General features: G+C 45.2%; 1 protein-coding gene across 5 annotated transcripts in view; it reads left to right on the top strand.

The window, feature by feature from the left end:
• Nucleotides 1-1,012: 1,012 nt before the first annotated feature.
• Nr5a2 (nuclear receptor subfamily 5 group A member 2) overlaps nucleotides 1,013-23,003 on the top strand; it is a 117,276-nt gene continuing 95,285 nt past the window's right edge. Inside the window, exons 1-7 of one of the 5 annotated variants that reach the window (XM_034513521.2) lie at nucleotides 1,015-2,503; nucleotides 2,642-2,749; nucleotides 10,397-10,459; nucleotides 13,625-13,762; nucleotides 17,408-17,526; nucleotides 19,029-19,170; nucleotides 21,463-22,103. In XM_034513521.2, the coding sequence (XP_034369412.2) occupies nucleotides 2,449-2,503; nucleotides 2,642-2,749; nucleotides 10,397-10,459; nucleotides 13,625-13,762; nucleotides 17,408-17,526; nucleotides 19,029-19,170; nucleotides 21,463-22,103 (1,266 nt within the window). In that variant the 5' untranslated portion in view covers nucleotides 1,015-2,448. Of the gene's footprint in view, nucleotides 2,750-8,961; nucleotides 9,052-9,417; nucleotides 10,281-10,396; nucleotides 10,460-13,624; nucleotides 13,763-16,315; nucleotides 16,484-17,407; nucleotides 17,527-19,028; nucleotides 19,171-21,462; nucleotides 22,104-23,003 lie in introns of those variants that run through there. The other 4 variants (XM_034513522.2, XM_076941271.1, XM_076941272.1 and 1 more) reach the window with 4 other exon arrangements.

The raw sequence follows: 23,003 nt of genomic DNA, 5'->3' as shown, positions 1-23,003 counted from the left end.
ACCACCACTGCCTGGCAACAGTCTGAGTCTCAACCTTTAAACCTTTTAACCTTTAAAATACCACTTGTAGAGCCAGGTGATGGTGGCATAGGTCTTTAATCCTAGCACTCAGGAGACAGAGGCAGGTGGATCTTTGAATTTGAGGCCAGCCTGATCTACAGAGTGGTTCCAAGACAGCCAAGACTACACAGAGAAACCTTGTCTCAAAACAAAAGATGAACAAACAAGAGTACTTGTAGAATTTTGGTATAATATATATTTTAAAAATCCATAATTATCTGAAAAATAATTACAGTACTCCCTTATAATGCTGGTTAGCCTAGGCAACATAGTAAATATTAGGTTTGCCAGGGCTCTATCTCATGACCACATCTCAAAATAATTAAATGAAGAAACATTCCCTCCTATCAGTCATTACACTTGAACGGAAACAGTATCTCACCTCGGATGGAACATAAAACAGCTGAGGGAAGCCAGCTGGTTACCATGAAGTCACATAGTAATAAGATTTGTGAACATCCTACCAATTATTTTATTTATTTATTATTAATAATAATATTTAATTATGTTGGTTTTCTGAAACAGGGTTTGTCTGTGTAGTCCTGACTATCCTTGTATAGAACAGTCTAACCTCGAACTTACAGAGATTCACCTGCCTCTGCTTCCCAAGCGCTGGGATTACAGCCATGTGTCACCACTGCCCTGCCCTTACTTGCAAACGTTATTTTTTCATTTAAAATGAGCTATGTATAACAAATGATGCGTAATAGGTTTGGTAGTATTTTCCATGGAAATGTTTTAAAGTTTCTCTAGGCTAATTTCCTCTTTTTGTGCCTCCTTCTGCTGCTGCTGCTGCTGCTGCTGCTGCTGCTGCTGCTGCTGCTGCTGCTGCTCCTGCTCCTGCTCCTGCTCCTGCTCCTGCTCCTGCTCCTGCTCCTGCTCCTGCTCCTGCTCCTGCTCCTGCTCCTTCTCCTTCTCCTTCTTCTTCTTCGCCTTCATCTTCTTCTTTAGATGTATTTACTTTTACTTTAGGTGTATGAATCTTCTCTCTGTGTGGATGTCTGCCCACTATGTGTGCAGTATTCACAGAGCCAGTGGAGCAGAAGTCACAGACAGTTGTGAGCTGCCATGTGGGTGCTGGGAAACAAACTAGGTCCTCGGCAAGATTAGCAGGTGCTCTTAACCCCTGGGCCACCTCTCCAGCCCCTCTTTTTGCTTTTGTGGGGGAAATTATTGTTTCACAGCCTAGGACGGCCTTAAATTCACCATCCTCCTGCCTCAGTCTGTGAGCGCTGGAATTACAAAGTTTGTCACCACACCCAATTGAGCCCAGGGATTTGCATATGCTAAACTTGTATATTCCGTTATTTAGCTATACCTAAGTTACTCCATTTTAGCTTCTAGAAGAGTAAACACTAATAGATATGTTATATGAACAGCGATGTTTCAGAGTCCTAAATAATTTTTTAAGAAAAAGGCTGCTTTGCAGAGTTCTGTGTCCTTTAGCCTATACGCAGGGAGATTTCTAGCATGTCATACTGTTGTTTAATTGTCCAAAGAAATAACAGCAAAACCATAACTGGCAAGAATTGGCATCCTATGATCTTTTAAACTCCCTTTAATCTTAGCTGAGAAACCCTATTTCAGGAAAACAAGCAAGCAAACAAAACAACCAAAAAAAGAAACAATACCCAAGGTTGTACTCTGGGCTTCTTATGCATAAGTACACAGTGTACCATCTAACCACAAACACACAAGTGAGCCCCCCACAAATACATATGTACTCATATATGCAGAAGGAAATATGAAAAATGCATTCAATATTCTACATTCATCATTTTGCCCAAATTTTATCTCAAAGTGTTTTACTTTATGGAGGTAAAGAAATTACGGTTTCAGCCCAACGACCAATACACAAGCAAGCTAATGCCTCATCTAATAAACAAACAGGACTGTTTTTTAAGGCAACTGGTCAAATGGTATAAGTGACCATGAGCTTGCAAGTGCTACCTATAGAGTTTCAAAGTGTCAATCATATCTACAGTCACCATTTAAAGAATTAATGCCCGCCAATGTTATCATCTAAAATGTATTTGCAGAGGTCAGAAGAGCAATGTCTGCCCTTCTCCATGCCAGCAGCAGTGACATCAAAGGGCCATGTCACAAGCTGCAGTTTAGTTAGTGGACTTAAGGTGGTTTGGAGCTTTATCCACTAAGTCTGATCTCCTGACCCCTTGGGTTTACAACTTTCCACTCTCTGGGCTGCAGAGGAGCCCCTCCTTTTCCGAGTTAATCATTTCTTTGTCATTATCTGCCAAGTGTTCTTATCTCTTTTGCTGTCACTTTATAACAGGGTCCTCTTATCAACCTGCCCTGGGTCATGTGACCAGTCAAAGCCTATTGAAAGCTTCCTTTCTTCTGATTAGAAACCATCATGAAACTGGAGACATGGTTTACAGCAGGTCACACATGCTGGAAAAAGTGCAGAGTCCAGGAGAACATGGTCTGGAGCCTTTCTGAATTCTGGTTTTTTTTCCCCCCTTTTTCTTAACTTTCACTAAGGAAATGAGGGTTACAGTAGTCTGAGGTTTCCTTCCCAAGGTCACAAAATATGACAAGCTGCAATCTTTCCCACGTTCAGTGATTTCTGCTGTAAGCCAAAGGACTGCAATAATTTCGATAAGAATGTCTGCTAGTTCGGATACTGGGGATTTTCAAGACTTTCTTAAGCATGGACTTACAGCTATTGGTAAGTAGGAAGCCACTCTCTTAACATCTGGCTGTTTGCTCTACTGCTGGTGGATTTGTGTTTTAATGCACTACTTTGCCTGTGGTAATTATTAAAAGCACACAATAAGCCCACACATATATCACACATTTACTTTTCTTGAAGTTGAAAGAAGCAAATGAGTAATTCAACACATGAATATCATTTATTGTATCCAGTGTTTGGGGATGTCATTGTATTCGATCAACTTAGAAAAAAACAAAACAAAACAAACAAACAAACAAACAAAAAACCCCAGGTTTCTGAGACAGGGTTTCTGTGTAGCCCTGGCTGTCCTGGCCCTCCACTTTGTAAACCAGGTTAGCCTCAGACTCAGAGATCCATCTGCCTCTGCCTACCAAGTGCTGGGATTAAAGGTGTGTGCCATTACTGCCTAGCAGAAAATACAGTTTTAAATCATCTATTTGAGCCTGAACAATTTCTAATCATTTTGAATCAACCATGCCAAGTAAAATTTTGAACAGTCTGAAACAAGCAAATAACATTGATTAACCACTGATCAAAAAACTATCTAACAGGGAGCTTCCCAGTACCGTGACATTTCAAGGTATTAGACCATGAGATGTCTCATTCATTGTGATCCTATAGAAAAAAAAATATATTGTTTTTAGTTTCTTGGCAAATGAAAGTCATTCAAGAAAAACAAAGTCAGACTATTTATTATTAAAAGATTCTGGGTGGGGATCTACTGCGACTGTGACTTGCTTTTATCGGCAGAAATAACCACATACCTTCACCATATGTGGAACAGCGTTTGGGCACTTTCTAGGCAAGCACTCAGTCACTAGGCTACACACCTAGCCACCACATTGAAGCATCTTGGGGTTCCTTGTTGTTGTTCTTTGGGGGTGAATGATGACTGGGTTTTGTTTTTGTTTTCCTGAGAGACAAGGGGTAACCTAGGCTGGCCAGGAACCTGCTCCTTGTTTCTCTCCATAATACCGGAACTGCCGGTATGAGCCATCATGCCTGACTCATATTTTTTAAAGAGTAAACATCCACATACATTTATACCAATATAGAACCATAAACTTGGTAATTTTACCATAACTTTAGTAAATACAGTAACATTCAGTTAATCCTAAAAGTTAAAGACAAAGGAAGCAATCTCCAGTAGGTTGTGACCCTGCTGGAGAGCGCGCCCCCTTTGCTTCCTCTGGACCGGAGCCAGGGTCGACCCTTCTCCAAGGGTCCTTACGCCATCAGAGACTGCCAACCCAGTCTCAGGATAGTCAGGTCCCTGCATTGTCCCTTTCCCTGGGGGCAGCCTGCAGACTCCACCTAAGGCACTGATTGCTTTTTTTTTTTATGGTCCAGCTACGCCCTGAAGTATCAATTGAGGAAATGTTCACCAAAAAACGTTCTGTACTTACGAAAAAGAAAACACAGGGAAGGCAGTGCAGAAGAAGAAAGAGCATATGGCTCTTCAGAGGGCAGGGAAACTAGAGCTTTGTGAGCTTTGCATCCACCGACGCTGGGCACTTCACTTCCTACGGGAACGTGGGGGGGAGGAGGGGGGGCGGGCTAGCGGGCGAGACAGGCGCATGCACCGGAGAAGCGTGCTCCGGGTTCTCACCAGCGCAGGGCTCCCCAGGACCTGGGACCACACACTCGGTGCCCTCGCTGGGTCCCTAGCCCACCCGGGAGAATTAAAAGAGGGAAAGGCAGCAAGCGGAGTGCTGACCGCAGTTGAGCTGAGCGGGTTTTCACCCACTGCTTTGTAGTAGCATCTCAAAGGCTCTGCTGGAACTGAGGCGGGATGGAACTGGAACTGATAGACTTCCAAGGGGTTGCCTGGGGCCTTAACTTCCCAGAACCATACCGAAGGCTCCTCGTCTGTCCTGGACCAGCTTACACCCAAACCCTAGGCTTGCCTAAGCCCTTCAGATCCCTAGATCTCAAGATGACTATCCAGTTGTCTCAAAGGGGTAGGGGGAGAGTGTTGGGGGGGGGGGGTAAGGAGTCATGGGGGTGTGCTCATTGTAGCCATCTAGGAGTATTTAGTTTTACATCCCTTCAGATCATTTGGAGAGTTCTCCCACATCTCAATGACTAGAAAGCAGATACAGGCACCCAGATTCCCATCTATTTTCCCAGGATCACTCAAGGAGCCTTGGCAGGACTGAGCTGTCTGAAAGCCAGGGCGGTGAGGCACCTTCAGACTAGGGGCTTGAAGAGGCCCAGCCCATTCCTGAAAGAAGACTTGACTTTTTCTAAGAGTCTTTTTCATTGCAATAGGCAGGCCCACTGAGATGGACTCCCTCCCTACCCTTGGGCAGCTACAGAGCCGAGTACCTCAGTAGTTTTTGAGATGGCAAAGTGCACGCAGCTTTCTGTAGAGACTAGCTGGGGTTTCCAACAACAACCGAGCTCTACTTAGTTGTTTTAAGTGTTTGAGACCTGAAACACAAAACCAGAAAGCTAGAAAAGGCTCATGGCGCAACAAATCCTGGCTTGGTCGTGCTTTAGTCCTTGATTTGACTCCTCTACCTGGCCCACTGGCCCACTGGGCCAGATGTTCGAATTCAGTCCGGAACAAGAGCTGAGCTAGACAAAGCCTCCTCAGGAACGGTCTCTTTAAGCATCAGACTGACCCCTTTGTTCCATAGCCCCAACCCCCGCCCCACGTGTACCTACTCCTCTGTCTGACCCTCCGTTGCTCTTCACCCTAAAGGAAGGAAAACTTCTCTGGGAGAGTCATTTGGTTGGCTTCAAGGGAGTTGGGGGAGACATGGTCCCCCAGGGCTATGAGGAACATTAACTTGAGAGTTTGTGCCTGGGAAATCCAGATGATCTGAAATTCTCTAGACAAATTTCTACTTAAAAAAAAAAAAATCTCTTATGTTTTGATTGATAAACAATGATAACTAATTTTTAAACTACAAATAACTTCAGCTGTCTAGTCGGCAATTCTGTCTAGGGATAATGTGATTAATAAGGAGGGTGTCAAACCACGCATGTTGCATGGATAAGTTAGCTGGTGCCTCCGTTTTTAGTGGTCTTAGAAGGTGAGTCCTACCAGAAAGACAAACATGGGTAACAAGACAGGAAAGAGGGCCAAGCTGCTGTTTATCAACGATCAGCTGTAAAGTTTACTTTGTAAAGCCCATTTTCTTTAAAAAAAAATTTTGAAATGTTATTTACATTGATATTCTGTCTCTGTGTACATCTGTGTAAGAATGTCAGATCCCCTAGAAACTGGAGGTACAGACCACTGTGAATTGCCATGTGGGTGCTGGGATTTGAACCTTGGTCCTTTGGGAGAAAAAGGAATGCTCTTAATCTCTGAGCCATTTCTCCAGCCCCCTCAGAATTCCTTTTCTAACTAAATTACAGACTCAGAAAGTTTGTCAGCAGAGTGAGCTGTAAATAGAATCCCAGCAACAGCAATCTGCTCCCTCTCTCTGATATTGGGGGTTGGGGAGGGATTGTAACTTAAAGTTGGTCAGACATTCCCCAAAGACAATTGTAAATGGCTCTTTGTATTTCTTGGCATTCTGTAATGGAAATCACACCTAGAATTCAAAAGGGTGAAATGAAGAAATTGGCAATAACCTCCTGGGAGGTAAAGGTGGATGTTGAGGGAGATAGGATGATCCTAGCCTAGGATGCGATTCACATGGCTGCTGCATGCATACCAAGCTAAAGACATTCACAGCATCCATGCTAGTTAGTATGAGGAAGATGGGGCAGTCACTTGAGTCACTGAGTTCAGAAAAAAGGATCTGTACTGTTGGTCTATGGGGGAAGAGGATAGGCAAAGCAATGGTTAAACAGCTTGTTCTTTAAACACTTCTGACAAATCCAGTTGTCCCTCCCTTGGGAAGAAGTGCTGGATTCCTTGCTTAGGATCTGAACACAGTGTCTTTGTTCCCTCCCAGCTCAAGATCATCCCCTCAAAGGACCTGTGTAAGGTCACTCTGCTAGTTTTTAAAATCTTCCAGGTTCTAGACAAGGAATGACATTACTGCTTTTGTCTTGTGTTTTCGTTCTCTCTCTCTCTCTCTCTCTCTCTCTCTCTCTCTCTCTCTCTCTCTCTCTCTCTCTCTGTGTGTGTGTGTTTTGAGAAGATAGGGTCTCAGTTTGTAGCCTCAAATTCCTAAATGCTGGGATTCACTTGCCTGCTACCACTCTCAAGACCTGGGATCTACCACCCCCAACACCTGGCCATAGTTCATCTTTTCCAATTATGGGTATTGCACAGGACAGAAAGATGATGTGTCAAATAAGATGCACCCCCAGGTCCATCCCATCATCTCTCTCTCTTTTTTTTTTTTTTTTTGGTTTTTCGAGACAGGGTTTCTCTGTATAGCCCTGGCTATCCTGGAACTCACTCTGTAGACCAGGCCAGCCTCAAACTCAGACATCCGCCAGTCTCTGCCTCCCAAGTGCTGGGATTAAAGGCGTTCGCCACCACGCCCGGCCATCCCATCATCTCTTGATCACAAAAATTGCCTTCTGGTTAAAGGGGACACTGACATCCATTGAATTGTGCAGGCTTGAAAAGTTTTATTTATATGAATGTTTTGTCTGTCTGTCTGTCTTACTGTGTGCCTGGTGCCAAAAGAGAGCCTCTGTTCCCCTGACTAGAGTTACATGCAGTTTTGAGCTGCCTTGTGGGTGCTGGGAATCAAACCTGGGTGCTCTGGGAAAGCCAGTGTTCCTAACTGTTGAGCCATCTCTCCATCCCCCTGAACTGTGATGCCTTTGTAAACATTCCACCTCTAAAACTATGCCTCTCCCCTTGGGTGCCCATGCTCAAGGGTGTCCCTACTGCAAGCCATAAGCCTAGGTTTTTTTCCCACATTGCCCTTTTGTAGACAGAGGACTCAAATAGCTGCACAAGAACATCTTTATTGTCACCTATATGCCAATGGCTGATTTACCTGAAGAGTAAGGTGATCTCAAAGTAGAGCCTCTTCTGAGAAAGGGTCTTTCTCAGATCCTAGCAGCAGGGATAACAATAACAATAATAATAATAAACCTCACAAGGGCCAGGCAGTGGTAGCATACACCTTTTATCCCCAGTGCTCCAGAGGCAGAGGCAGGTTGGTTTCTATAAATTCTAGGCCAGCCTGGTCTACAGAGCAAGCTCCAGGACAGCCATGACGGCACAGTGAAACCAAACCTCGAGAGAAAAAAAAGAAAACTCCCACAGAAGAAGTCTTAGCTCAAGTACTTCCCACTGAAGTCAGCAGATAAGGTTTAGAACTGTGCTCTCAGTGCCCTAAAGGACAATTTCTAGCCTAGATTGAGACCGGGTGGGCTTATTGAGGAGAGAAATGTTAGGTGTTGACTAGTTTGTTTCACCACAGACTTCTTGGTCGACTGTCTCCTGGACTGTCTTGGGCTTGCCAGTGCCATGTGGTGTTTGGTCTGGTCTATTTAGCCCAGATAATCTTCCCACTCCGAGGCTTTATAGACCAGATCTCTTTTGAAAATCTGGGGGTCCCACGGCAGGGAGAGCTTGGGCCCGGGATTGAACAACGTTCCCAATGATGTAATTTTAAATATAGAGAGCCTTAAATTCCCAAAACAGAAGTCAAAAATTCCCTCCTTTATTTCAGGACCAGGGTGGGGGACTCCAGCAGTAGAGAGAGGGAAGTAGGATTTACCCTGGCATTTTTTCCCCAGGCGTAAAGTCCGGGATCCGGTATTTATTAGGACACTCCTTTAGAGGATTGAAAATCTGCAGGTTTGCCCCAAATCCGGAATTGGCAGCCTGCCCTCTCAGGGAGGCGTGGGATGTCCCCACCTCCCACCCCCTACAGCGTGCCTGCAGTGCTTATTTGAAACAATCAATACAAAGAGAGTTTTTAAAATGTTTTTTTTTTTTTAAACCTGGGAAGACCACTGGCTTCAAGTTTGTGTTTTGTTTTGCAACGCATCATCTACAAGGTGCGCTAAAGTTTTGTCTTTAGCTGTGCTGAAACCCCGCAGTTCTTTTTAAAACAAAGCGCTCCGGGTGAGGGCGTGGAACCCAGGAAGGAGGGGCGGGGGTGGGGGGAACGCAGCCGCCCGAACCCAGCAGGCCAAACGCATTATTGGCTCAACTGAGTTTTGCAGCTTCACCTGAGGGAACGTTCAAGTGGGAGGCGTGGGAAAAATAGAGAAGTCCGAGCTTCAGGAGCTGATAAAATCGGTTCTCTTTCCCGTTGGGCTGTCGCTTCCAGGGGAAGAATACTTTAAAACAAAACACCTAAGATTCTTCCCGGGCTTCAGAACTAGACGATGCGTAGAAGTAGATACATAGGACCAGAAAGGTAACTTTACTCATTTTTTTTCTTTCCTTCCCTCCTTCCTGTTTGCTTGCTTTTTTTTTTTTTTTTTTTTTTTTTTTTTTTTATCATCAGAAGAGAAAAGTGAGAACAGAGGAGGAAGCGTTAAATTTTGTTTACCAGGATAAACGGTTTTGCAAGTTCTTTGCTAAATTGGGCGGGTTGCTCCAAGCTCTTCATCTTCTCGGTTGCGCGGGAAAGCAGTGTCTGCTACAGTGCTTCTGGCGCTCAGGAAACCTGAATTGGTCCTGGATACCTTGGCTTTTTTTTTTTTTTTCCCCTCCCTCAGCTGCAGCCTAGAGTGGGTTACCAGCGCAGGGCGGACGCGCGCTTCTTAGGTCAAGGGTAGGCTTGTTTTCTGTGTGCGCTCCACCGAGCGGTGCGCAACCTCCGGAAGGGAGAAGACGGGAGGAGAGGTTGCAGTTGCATCCTCGTGGGTGGGGAGTGCGAGACCTCCTCAGCTCCAGCCAGCTGGGTGAATGGGGCGCGCACGGCCCCGGGAACGCCGAGGCTGGATAAAATATGCCAGGCTGGCGCTTCTTGGGCTCATCAAGGCTGCGGGAGCCTCCCCGAGCTATCATCCTTTGTAATTGCAACCGTCAATCAACACTTGAAGACAAAGTCAAAGCCGGGAAGGGCAAACCCGGGAGACTACCCTTGCTGGAAAGGAGGAGGCGCGGGGGAGGGGTGAGGAGGGAGAAGTTTGCTAGAAGTTGGCTGGAGAGTGCCAGAGAAATTCGGAATGCTCGTGGTAGTTAGGGGAAGCTTATCTTTAAGTCTCCGCCAGAAGTAAGGCCCTGGTGTATTCCTACATGTGCTCCCATAAAGAGACAGAGTGGCGTTTGATAAAATATATCTCCTGCGGAGGATGGGATGTACGTCCCAGCGCACGGTTGATGCGTTCCGCTGTTGGCTTCAGCATTTCGATCACATAGGTCCCGTTGCACCCCTTTCATCCTAACTCGTTTACCTTCCCCAGCCATTTAGTCTCTCAGGCCTCATCTGAGACTACAGGAACCTAGAACCATCCTAGGTAGAGGAAAGGTAACACCCTTTGCTGCTGCTGCTGCTCCTCCCCGCCTCCTCTTCCTCGCCCTCCTCGTTCTCCTCGCCGCGCTGCAAAGCCCTAGGGTACAGAACATTCTAGGAGACACCTCGACCCGGCCAAGGCCACAAAACCAGTCCCCTGCTTCTGTGGGATCGTCTATCCAAGGGTATAAAAGGGTGAAGGACCCAGAGTGGGTGTTGGGTTGCCTAGAGGACATTGGGAGGGTGCACTCTGAAGGCTCGGAATGAGCTTGGTAGCTTGTTTCTTTCACTCCTCCCTCAGCGTCTGCACCAGGATCAGAGACACGCCACTCCCCCAAACTTGAGGAACAACTCCGGGAAAAACGTGAGTGTGCCCTTGAATTTCCAACAAAACCCAGCTCCTGTAGATTTCCCGCCCTCAAACCCAACTGAGATGTTGTCAACAACCTGGAAGTCTTTAGTAAGGTCGATCCTAGGTACCTTGTTCTATCCTGGAGGTGGAAGTCAGGTTTTTCTAGAAAAAGCTCATCCTCCTCCCTCCTTGCGCCCCCCTCCCCCGTCTCACTCTGTGTGTGTGTGTGTGTGTGTGTGTGTGTGTGTGTGTGTGTGTGTGATTGTCCTGTATAGAGACCTTACATAGACCCCTTAGGTAGACCTTGCTGGAAGCTGAACTCGAGATCCTCCTGCCTCTGCCTCCCAAGTGCTGGGATTAAAGGTGGGAGGCCCTACACCTGGCAAAAAAGGCAACTTCTCTTGTTTGTTAGCTCGCTAACCTTTGGTGCTCCTTCCTCAGTTGGCCAGAGGCTTCCGCCTAGACTAGAGAGATCTCCAAAGCAAGGGAAAGCCGGTGCCACAGCTTAAATGTCAAAGGCCAGATTCTTGGACACCTATTCCCTGTCTTCCCCTCCCTCCTGTCTATGAGGGTTTTTCTCGGAAAGTCTACCTGTGGGAAGATAAAGGGAAGCCCCACTTGACCTTTGGCACTCTTCACTCTGTCTTTGGAAGATGTGCTGGGGTTGGGGGGGGAGCAGGTTGGGCTGGAGTGCCACTAACTTGACCTAAGTTAAGTCCTTTCTGGCCCAGAAGCTGGTGCTACTGAGCATGACCACAAAGTTCACCTTACTGGGTCAGCCTCAGTCAGCCTCTGGTTCTGGCCAGCTTTCTAGTCACAGTAAGTCACAAGGCCTTTCAAGTCTGGGAGTCACCTCTTGCACCACACACATACACACACACCAAGAAGCTAGAGTTCCTGGGTAGGAAGATGATAAACAAAGACCTTTATGGGCCCTTAGAGTTGCAGTGAGTGGAGGTTGTTCTTAAAGCTTTGAAATAAGCTGATTTCTCAAGTTTGCATGCACTCCAAAGTAAAGCAGGCAGCGAGTAATGGTTTGAGCCTGGAGACTTGTTCCCTTTCTGAACTATGTAAGAAATGTATTTGTAATTCAAAGTGATGTCTTAAATAAGGGGCAATACTGAAAATGTATTGACATTGTTACTTGATACTAACGTGAAAACTTGAGCTTAATGATCACTAATATAGGCAAATACAGCCTGCTCCATCATACAAAGTAATTGGCAGGCCCCTCAATATCTGTGGCCAGAAGGGACATGCTTAGGCCACATTAGAACCCTAAAGATGCTATGAAAGTTGGAAATTTAATAATTTAGATTCTGTGTATGTATGTTCTAAGGCACAAATATGAATCAGTTTAGAATATCAATATAGTTGAATTGATAGCCATCAGTGGATAGCCTATTTCATACAAAAGTATAAGCAATGACTTGGAATAATTTTATATTCATTAAATACTAGACTGGGCAGTTTATGTGATCTCTATGCCATTTAAATAGAATAAATTCAGATCTTTTGAGATTCAAATCCACCCCCTTGTGGGTGGACTCTGATAATTACCCAGTTGCACAGCAGATCGTGGGTATGAGGCTTTGCATGCGTCCAGGAGGCTGGGAAGAATGTTTTTCATCTTGTTGGGATGAGATCTAAAAACTTTAAAGATGAAGCTGGGCTAGTGGCCTAAGAGCTTGCATAACAGATGGTTCTTTATAACTTAAAAAAAAAATGCCGAGCCTCGTGGGGGTTGTGTGTGGGGCATGGGGCCACCAAAGGGACTCTAGAATATAGAAGGGAATCCAGGGCCGACCTTTCCGTCCTGTGACCAAACACGGCTCTCACTAAAAATTCGATAGTCACCAAGATAATCTTGGACTCAAGTGTTATTTTCATAAAAGCGGGGAGGTGGGTTGGTGAGCAGCGGAAGCAAAAGTGGCTGTCTTTTATTCGAATTCCATGCAAAGAAGAGAAACCTTAGGGACTTCGTTGTCCCCAAAGTGAGCCTTAGCCCTTGGGTTCTTTATGGCTCAGCCATTCAGCCGTGCTTCTTGATGTCTGCTTTCAGGGAGGACCTTGATAGTGAGACCAGCCACCCTCCACTTACGAATGTTAACATCCTTTTTCTCCGTGTTTTAAGTGGGCCCTTCACTCCACAGGTCCCCTTCACACTCACGCAAGGACCACCTACACCCATACTCTCCAGCCCTTCTTGCCTTTCCTCAGCTCTTTGAAATGGCCTCTCAGCTCTCAGATCCCTGGCCGTTTCATTTAGACACAGGTCGCTCCTCTATAGCTGAGAAACCTTGTAACATTTACACCCCCCCACTCACCCCTCCCGTCCCAGGCCTGGGTGGGGTGGAGTAGATTAAGGCGGGGTGAAGAGGTTGGGGCAGGCACTGAGGCTGGAGCTTCCTTATTGGCTAGTGGCTAGTGTCCGACCTGAGTCTGGAACCTGCGTCCCCATTCACTGTCTTAACCTCTCACCTCCCCCCATCCCCACTCCTCCAGCTTACCTCCCCTCTCCAGCTGGTCTTTCCCTCTCCTCCTGGCTCTGTCACCCTTGGGTCTGGAAAGGGTTGCTTTCCACCCTAGAGTGGGAGGTTGGAACTTCAGAACTCCACACTTGTGATAGTGGGAGAGAGGGAGCTGAAGGAGAGATAGAAGGAAGGGGCGGAGAAGAGAGAAGAGGACAGTAGAGGAGGGGAGAGAAGTGAGGCGAGTGAGGAGAGAGAGAGAGAGAGAGAGAGAGAGAGAGAGAGAGAGAGAGAGAGAGAGAGAGAGAGGAGAGAGAGACCCCTGCCGATCCTGAGCCAGAGGGCGGGTGCAGGGAGGGGAAGAAGTCCGGGAGCCGTTCAGCCGCTGCAGCAGTAGCAGCTGGCGGCCGCCTCTGCTGCCCTCCGGAGCGCGGCGCGCACAGATCGCTGTCCGGGGCAGCAGCGCCTTTGCTGTCTCTGCCTCCGCCCCTGCCGAGCGGAACCCAGGCAGCAGAACCCGGTCTTCTTAGTCTGGTTTAGTAACCCGGATCTCTCGCGCGCACCTCAGGGGCAGCTTTGAAGCTGCAGGACCGGACAGGGCTCCGAGGTCCTGCCCGGCAGCTCCAGCGAGCGGGTGGGTGAGCGGGCACGCTGATCACCCCTTCTCTCTTTCCGCTGGAGTTGAATCTGTGCTGCCCGTGTCCAGGTGCTGGGCTTCCGGACCGACACCGACGCCCCATTCCCGCCCGCAGCCGCCTTGTCATGCTGCCCAAAGTGGAGACGGAAGCCCCAGGACTGGTCCGATCGCATGGGGAACAGGGGCAGATGCCGGAAAACATGCAAGGTAAGGGGGTGCGGTGCGGTGTGCCGCGGCGCTCGGGTTCCTGGCTTTTACACTCTCGGGCTAACCCCGTGGGCTTCAGCCTCCTGCAGCATGGGCATCAGAGCAGCCCGGCTGGCAGTTTGCGGTGCGCCGGCTTCGGCCTCCTCTCTACACGCGAGCATAAAAGTTAATGGCACTTGAACTAGGCGAACGGTGCTTTCTCATCAACGTCTAATTGGCCACTTCTAATTAAGTAGAGAGACTTCAAGCTCAGAGCCAACTGGAGCTGGGGTTGCTGGAAGCTAATGGTGCTGTAGAATAATCTTTCTGAGAAGTGGAATTCCTCTCTGCTCACCGGTTCTAGGTTGTTGGAGCTCTTACGCACATGCTCCCGTGTGGAGGGAAAAGACTGACTAGAATAGCCAGGTGTATACAAGAGGAGATCACAGGAAGGCGATTGGTGTTATTAGTGGTGTTCGATCACACGAACACCCCAAAAAAAGCCTTGCCAGAACCGGCAGTTTTTTAAGGCAACTCAAAACTGCTGGCATAGCTAAAACCACCAATTACCCCAACTCTGTTCCCGTCCAGGATAATGCCGAATGCATGTTGGTGCTCAGGGTTAGTTCATTACCCTTTCGGTCTCAGAGCCGCTGTGAGTATGGCTATTCCATTTGTGTCCCTATCCGTGATTGATAACATCAGAAAAAGACGAAATCCCATCTCCTGTATTTTCTATACTTTAAACTCTTCAGAACTTTATCTTAGCAACGGGCCAAAGGGGAACAATGTTAGGAAAAGTTTTTCTATCTTCGCCCCTACCAGAGTTCAGGATATTGAGGCCAGCAGGCTTGTGATCCCCCCCCAAAGCTTCCTGCCAGCCTTTTGCGCGAACTTGAAAGGGTCAGAGAAGTGTTGAGAACAGAGCTCTTACAGTTCAACTAAGTAAGGTAGGCTGTGTGCTCTGGCCGGGAAACCTAAGGTCGCCTTAGGCTCGAGGAAAGGGGGCGGCAGGCGTGAGGGTGGGGTCAGATAGCCTGGGTGATCTTGGTCTTTTCAAGTCCTTGGGCAGGGTTGTAGAAGTTCCCTGGCCTCAGTCCTTAGACTAACTTTGTGTGTCTGCTACTGAGGAAGCCTTGTTGGCATAAAGAGATGCACCTGGGATTCCTGAGAAGTGCCCCCAGGCCTGCTTCCTGCGCTCTGGCCTCCGGCTCTGCTAAGTTTCCTCCCGGCAGGAGGACCGGCTTTTTGCTACTTCCTGCCCCATGCAGATTTTAGAGTGGCGGGATCCGGGGAAAAAACAGCGCAGTGGAGCGAAACGCGGCATACTGAGGACTGGAGAGAAACACCCTAGTAGCGTTTTCTTTGTAAAATTGAGAGGGACCCTTCTTGGCCTCCTATCCCCAAGCCAAGACCTAAGCTTGCCTTTTTATTGGGAGGTGGGGGTGGATTACCAGATAGGGCATTAGGTAGTTTGGCACTGGGCTCAAAGCAGCGTGGGAAAAAACCTGCCGCCCGGCTTTGCGGTATTTAGCAGCCTGGATTGTGCGTGACTGCCTGCCCTCACCAGGGGTACATTCATACTTAGACGGGTGCTGGAACCCGTAAAGAAAATTCGTTACTGGATTCTCAGGCAGCGCGAAGCATCCAGCTTCAAGGGGATTGAAGGAGGACCTAGCTTTTCAAGACCCGGTTTGTTCCCTCGCCTTTCCCAGGGGTGCAGACATTTCCAAACCATGGTGGATTTGGTTCTCCGAACTCTTAATTTAGGTGCCCCGGGCGCCCTGTGAGTAAACAACAACAAAAATGATCCCCTGGCCTCCCAGATGCACCCCTTCCCACCTAGACTCCAGATTTGCCGGAGGATGGGCTTCTCTCTTTCCTTCCATGTGGTATCTCTGAGATGGGCATGGCGAGTGTAAGTGGTTGCCGGTCCGATACTCTTAAATGTGAAATTAAAAGTTACTTTTTGGGGGAGACAGGGAGACAGAAAAGAACACACGTCTACTAACGCCCCACTCAGCCCAGAAACATACCTGGACACAAGAAGTCACGAGTTTTTGGAAAGCTCCGTAAACAAACTTCCCAAACCCTCAGGTCCTGATTGAGTGTCTCGCCTCTCTCTAATAAATAGTTGGGGTACGAGCTGGCTTCGTTGGAGAGAGGCGCGCTCAGCATCTCTTATTTCTGAGTTATTGAGCCCCGGGAATGCCTCTGCTGGTGCCTCTTCTCAAGATCTTTGCAAACTGTTGCTCTCTCGGACCAACTTACTCTACTGCCCACGGCTCTGTGTCCGGGAACTGACACTTCGTTAAGACTGAGAAATAAACGAACTTCATTTTCAAAGAATAAAGATATCACATGGTGATAAAGAGGCATAGTACTTTGGCTCTGGGATAGGGACAGTTTCTCCATTTTCTTTTCAGTAAACAAATCTGAGGAAACTTCTGCCAGGCTGTGGGTACCCCTCCCCCGCCCCGCCCCTTGCAATGCCACTGATTAACTTAAAGCAAACTCTCGTTGGAGTTTGTGCGTCTTTGGGTAGCAGAGGGTTGAGCAAGGGGGCCCCAAGCCGGGTGCACAAAGGGTTTAAAGAGGGTGCGGGGAGTACCGGTGGTGGCTGGCTGTACAGACCTGCCCCTTGCCTGGATGCCGTCCCACCCCTGCTCTGCCTCCTGCTTGGGGGTAGGGGTGGGAGCTCGGCTGAAGTAGCTTCTCAATCTCATCTGAGAGTGCCTAGGGGTTGGTTGGCTATTCACCTTTACTGCACAGTTTATCTTTTTGACTGCAAAGAATAGGGCGTTAGTGTCCCTAGTCGTAGTGAGTCAGGATACCATGGTCTGATTTTTGTGCCACCAGCAATCTCGGAGGTGTTTAGACTTTGCAATGCTTCTCGACTGAAGCTTGTGAAGTTCATTCCAAAGCTCTAGAACTCTGCTAAACCCTCCTGTGTTTCTTTTCTTCGCCTGTTTCTGCCCCCCTTTCCGGGTGTCCTCTCCTCTTCCTTGTTTTTATTTTCACAGGCCATTTTCAAACGTGAGGAGATGAAAGTGGCCAGAACAGAACTACAGTCCGTGCGGAACTGAATGTTTTGATTAATCTAACAGACTTGAACCCGGGGAGCCACAGGCTGTTGTTAAAGTTGCTTCTGAGAGGCAGGTTTCTGCAGCTTCATTGCTCTGCAAAGCAGCATGTGCAAATTAGCATTGCTGAGCCTAGCAGAGGGAGGTGTACTTACTTATATACAGCAAGCCACTTCGAGAGTGTGCCAGTCACTTACAGCCCGATTTTGCTCCATTAGGCGGCGAAGGTGACATTTAGGAACATTAGAGATTTAAAGACATTTTAGGTTGTTAACTTTTGTATGGTTCATCTTTCTTTGCTGATCTGTTGAATTTTGGTCATCAGTGGTCACTTTTTTTGTTAACCAAAAAGAAAAGTTGGAATTGTTTTTAAACTGGAAAATAATGAAGTGCATGTTTATTGATGTGTGTGATGTTTTCCTTTGCTTGTTTAAAAGTAGTCCTCTTCAATATCAGTTGGGTAAACGTTATTTTATATTTTCCCTGATGATATCTGGCCACCAACAATGCTTTTCAGCACAGCATTAAAACCTATCTTGGGAAATTAATAGGGCACGTGTACACGTTTCTCTTTTTGTTTCAGTGTCTCAATTTAAAATGGTGAATTACTCCTATGATGAAGATCTTGAAGAACTATGTCCTGTGTGTGGCGATAAAGTATCTGGGTATCATTATGGTCTCCTCACCTGTGAAAGCTGCAAGGTTTGCTTTTCCTGTGCTACCTAGAAAGATAGACTGTTCTGACCAAAACCATGAAAACTCTTCAAAGCTAAACCTAAGCTGGTGGTTTCTTTTTTCAACTGAAAAGTGAGAGGTTAGGGGAGGGTGGTAGGGAGACTAGTATTTAAAATATGTCTGATTTAGTTCTAAAGGCAGATACCTGTGCTCTAAGAAGCTGTCAGACTCATGCTTCCCAACAGTTTATTGTGCTGCAGTGCTGTATCTATAGAAGCACTTTATTTCTGACAGTCCTAAATATCGATTTTGCTTGACTTATATATATTTAAAGCATCGTTCTTAAAAGGAAACATGACAGAGTATAACCCAAGTCCATTTTAACTTGAGAGGAATCTGGGCTGCAAGTTGGAACATTTTTCTTTAATCCAGAAGACTTGAAGGTCTGAATTCCCAATTGCATGATTTCATCCTGATGGATTCTGAAAATAATTTTAAAAGATTTTTTTTTTTGAATCAAGGTATCAAGAAAACAGATTTTAGTTTCTAATTGAACAATTTTTATAAGTGTATCATATGGCTTATTTAAATGCAAGGAATTTGAGTATGTTCAGTGTCTTTTATTGTTAATAATCTTGTCAAGACCTTAAGGATTTGTCATTTTTTTTTAAAAAAATAGCCCCCATAAATTCAATTTTCTCTAATTCCCCCCCCCCCATATCTTCTTTAAAGTAGAAACTCAATGCATTTATTTAAACCTTTGCTAGGACATCCCCCTTTGTTTTCCACAACAAATGAAGATTGTTTTTGTGTGTGCTAACTAAAATAAGCAAGGATACCACCTCAGTAGAGAGTAGAGGAGTTACTCATTCGAAAGCCATATACCATTTCTGATCAGTCCCCTTAAGTGTGAACAGGCACAGGCTATGCTGCAGTTCAGCCTCATGGCTTGTGCACACACACACACCCCTGCTTGTGTGCATGTCTTTTCCATTAGTTAGACTTTTAAAACACAGCTCCCACCCTTGAATGGGTTCCAGTGGCATTAGGAACATTTCCCCATTTTGTTCTTGAAGTCTTTTTCCTTTTAACTGTCAAGTGTTGACATTTGTAAAAGATCTGAGGTATTTGCTATTCAGTTCTTACAATGGTTTGTGACTGAAATTGTATGAGGCTACCTAAAAACAATGTCCCAGGGTTCTGTGACTTACCTCTGCTTGGAACATGGATGTTAATAGGAAACCAGATTTAAAAAAAAAAAAAATTGGTCAATATAGAGTATTTTTTTCTGACTGTTGGAACGAAATGGTACAAAATAGAAGTAATTCTTCAGGAATATAATTCTGAGGCCAGAAAAATCTTTACTGAGGCCTGGCACTGATGCTGAGGGTTGGTCTTGCTGAAATGTGAAATTAAACCACAGGACCACATAAGGGCTCAGTGGCACAATAAAAAGGTGATTTTCCTTAGAAAAAGAAAGAAGAAAAGCAAGTTAGACTTTATGTCTCACTATTTTCTCTGTCTCATAGGGTTTTTTTAAGCGAACTGTCCAAAACCAAAAAAGGTACACGTGCATAGAGAACCAGAATTGCCAAATTGACAAAACACAGAGAAAGAGATGTCCTTACTGTCGATTCAAAAAATGTATCGATGTTGGAATGAAGGTAGAAGGTAAGAGTCTGCCAGGAGTCCCCTGGGACGTGGACTTTAAAACATTGTGTGTGGAGCAGGGAGACATTGTTTCTCTAGCCCTCTAATACTGTTGACAGTGATGGAGAGTATCCTTGAGTTTCCTGTGTAGAAGAGCTCACCATTTAAACATGCTAATGTCTACCAGAGAAAAGAAAGAAAAGCGGGAAAATTGTCCCTCTCCCTATCTCTTTAGTTTGGGGTGCAATACATTTAATATTGAAAAGATCAACAGAACTGAAGCAGCTCTTCTGAGAACAAAGAAAATTCATTTGCAAAAATGTGAAAAATAAAATCACCTTTAATTTTTTTAAATCAAGATGACCTAGATTTTTTTTTTTTTTAAGACAATTGGCCTGGTTGTAACATTGTTTCATTTATATGCACTTTATAGTTAGTTCTTGGGAAAAGTTAGTTTTTCATTGTGAAAAGGAATTTCTTATACAGTTTTTAATAGTGTAAAGAGTATATATCTATTTCTTTAAAGAAAAAGGTAATAACTGAATCTGTACAATTTAATAACCAGAAAGCAGAAAGAATGCAAAGCAATGGGTTCTTGATCAGTAGTGATGGTGAACGGGCCTTCAAAAGTCACCCTCAGCTGCTGAACCAACAGTGCGGGGTTCAGCTTGGCAGCCAGTGAAGTTAATATGTGACTGCTGTAAATAATTTGTACTTCATGACTGTTATGGTGTGCTGCTATTTTCCAGCCTCTGACCTGCTGGCCTTCTACAGATTAAACAGACTGCAAATAACACAATATGGCGGGGTACCCAGCACCGTGCTAGAGTGTGCTTCATTTGATCAAGGAAACGCATGCTACTTTTATTTGGAGGGTTTCTGCTGTAAGAACTCATTCTTGGGAGAGTTATAGGGGGAAAAAATTAAAGAATTTGTTTTTGCATAAATCTGCCAAATTGCTAACAGTTTTTTTTTTTTTTTTTTTTTCAAATAGAAGTGGCCACTTTGGTTAGCCTAAGGACTTCTTTTATGAGGAGATTGAGAAAGGAAGTAATCCTTTGATGTTTATTAATCAGTCCTTTTAGTTCCAAAATAGTGGCAGAGCCTAAGTACAAGTTGAGTTTTAATATTGCAGAAGATGTGATATTAAAGTATAAATGAGATTTTCTACAACATGTCAATTGATTTTTTTTTTTTTTATGAAAGAAAAAAGATTGCGTTTTTAACCTCAACATTGTGCTGTGCTAATCGTGTGTGAGTGGCCCATAGCTGTAACCATACTTTTAACAATGGTCATGGAACAATGGAATATTTGATAAATTATCTAAATTTAAAACTCTTTTATGATCCAGCATAGAATTTTGGATACTTAGAATGTATAGTAAATTTTTAATGTGAATATTAATCCAAAGATTAAAAAGCTCAAAAAACTTGACCTCCAGCCATCTCAAAGTCCCAAGTTGTCAGAGGTTGCTGGGTTCTCTCTAATTACCAGTGGCCACTGTGGGTGGCCCCGGAGGGCACTGCTGACTAACTTATTAGGCTTGGCCCCCGATTCCACAGGACTGTGGCACCGAAGAGCCTCTGGACGACTTTGGAGAGGACTTTGTTTTAATTGTGTCTAATCCCACTTCAATTCAAAGCCTGGCTGGTGCTTTTCTGATGTGTACTCATGAAGTACAGGTGAAAAGGGGTTTTTCAAGAAGAGCCTGCACCTAACCTTTGGAACAAAGTAGCCCCAAATAACTAGGATTGAGGAAGACAGTTATGAGAAAAAGCATTTCATCCAGCAGTGGGGTTGATTTTCATTTTCTTTAAAATTTAGAGAAAGAAAGGGAGGAAGGAAGAACCCTAGTGCAGATATACACATGCAGATACACAGTAGGGTATATGGTGTTGTTATCCATGAGAATCATGACAGAGTTTGTATATTAGAAGCTGGCACACTCAGAAAGAAAATCTCACTGTACCCCCAAGTATTAAATATCTGCTTTGAAATGTCTCTAGTTCACAAAGGGCTAATGCTATCCTGGGAATCCAAAATACGTTTTTGATGAACAACTCTCTTGAAGGAAAGAATTCATAAGGAAGATATTTCTCTTCTTGGGATATCTGTGGATTATTGTACACACACACACACACACACACACACCCATCATACACAGATGCACGCGCGTGGGCACAGGCACACACACACACACACACACACACACACACGTCAGTTGTCAACATTTTCAAATGCCTCAAGATCTTTCAGAGTGCTGCTAACTCCCTTCTTATATGTTATATATCCCTTCTTTCTCTTATCAACAGCCGTAAGAGCTGACCGAATGCGAGGAGGCAGAAATAAGTTTGGGCCAATGTACAAGAGAGACAGGGCCTTGAAGCAACAGAAAAAAGCCCTCATTCGAGCCAATGGACTTAAGCTGGAAGCCATGTCTCAAGTGATCCAAGCAATGCCCTCAGACCTGACCTCTGCAATTCAGAACATTCATTCTGCTTCCAAAGGCCTACCTCTGAACCATGTAGCCTTGCCTCAGACAGACTATGACAGAAGTCCCTTTGTCACATCTCCCATTAGCATGACAATGCCACCTCATGGCAGCCTGCATGGTTACCAACCATATGGTCACTTTCCTAGCCGGCCCATCAAGTCTGAGTACCCAGACCCTTACTCCAGCTCTCCTGAGTCGATGATGGGCTACCCCTACGTGGATGGTTACCAGACAAGCTCCCCAGCAGGTATCCCACACCTGATACTGGAACTTTTGAAGTGTGAGCCAGATGAGCCTCAAGTTCAAGCGAAGATCATGGCTTACCTACAGCAAGAGCAGAGTAACCGAAACAGGCAGGAAAAGCTGAGCGCTTTTGGGCTTTTGTGCAAAATGGCGGACCAGACCCTGTTCTCCATTGTTGAGTGGGCCAGGAGTAGTATCTTCTTCAGGGATCTGAAGGTATGTCATATTCTGACTAACCCTCTTCTCAAGAAAAGTATGGCTAGGTTTCTGCCTGTTAGTTATGCTGTTGGTGCTTGAGAATAGGTTTTTCTTTTGTTTGTGTGATTTAAAGAAAAAAATGGGTGTGTGACCATTCCTGTGTAGGGCTTTCGTTCCACGTAGCTCCTAATTGGGAGATGGTGTTGAACATGACATTAGGTATTGTTTTGTTTATAGTATGGCACATTTATCCCTTTTAATTCAGAGATGGTTCTAAAATATGTTGCATCAAACAGGTCCTAAACTATTTGTAAAGTCACCAAGTCAGAAACTATACTATATCTTGAAGGTTTCTTTTCAAAGCAGGTGTGGGGAGCCAGTATTTAACTGTTCAGGTCCAAGAAAATGCAAATAATATCATTGGCTAGAAGTATGAACTGGGCGTTTACTGTTTGTTTGCACTGGCATTAGGGGTGGTAAACCATTGTTTTCTGAGCAGATTGAAATAAGATGCTCACTGCTATTGTCGGCCAATGGTGAGTGCTTGTCTACTCATATATCTGTGGTTTAAGCAAATGGATTGGTACATTGTAAATACAGCACTTGTTTGCATAAGGATCTATGTTTAACTACATAATTATTTTATTTCCTGAAACTTAAGACCAAATTAATACAGGAAAGTTATTTAGGAGTTTGGATTCTGAGGGAAGACCGAGCCACATTTGGCAACTAGTCATTCCATTTCTGATGTAAGCAAACCCTGAATTTGACTTCTAAGTCTTTTCTCGTTATAAAAATCAATATTATGCTTTTGCTATCATAGTGGGAGAGGTGACAATAAGTATCTGTGGCTTCTGCAAACCTAGCATGCTTATTAAAATATGTTGTACATACAGAGAGAGTAGAGAAGGGGTTTGT

The sequence above is a fragment of the Arvicanthis niloticus genome, chromosome 10 (genome assembly GCF_011762505.2).
Source record: "Arvicanthis niloticus isolate mArvNil1 chromosome 10, mArvNil1.pat.X, whole genome shotgun sequence".
In the NCBI taxonomy this organism is placed as follows: domain Eukaryota; kingdom Metazoa; phylum Chordata; class Mammalia; order Rodentia; family Muridae; genus Arvicanthis; species Arvicanthis niloticus.
This window is presented reverse-complemented; position numbering and strand designations above follow the sequence as displayed.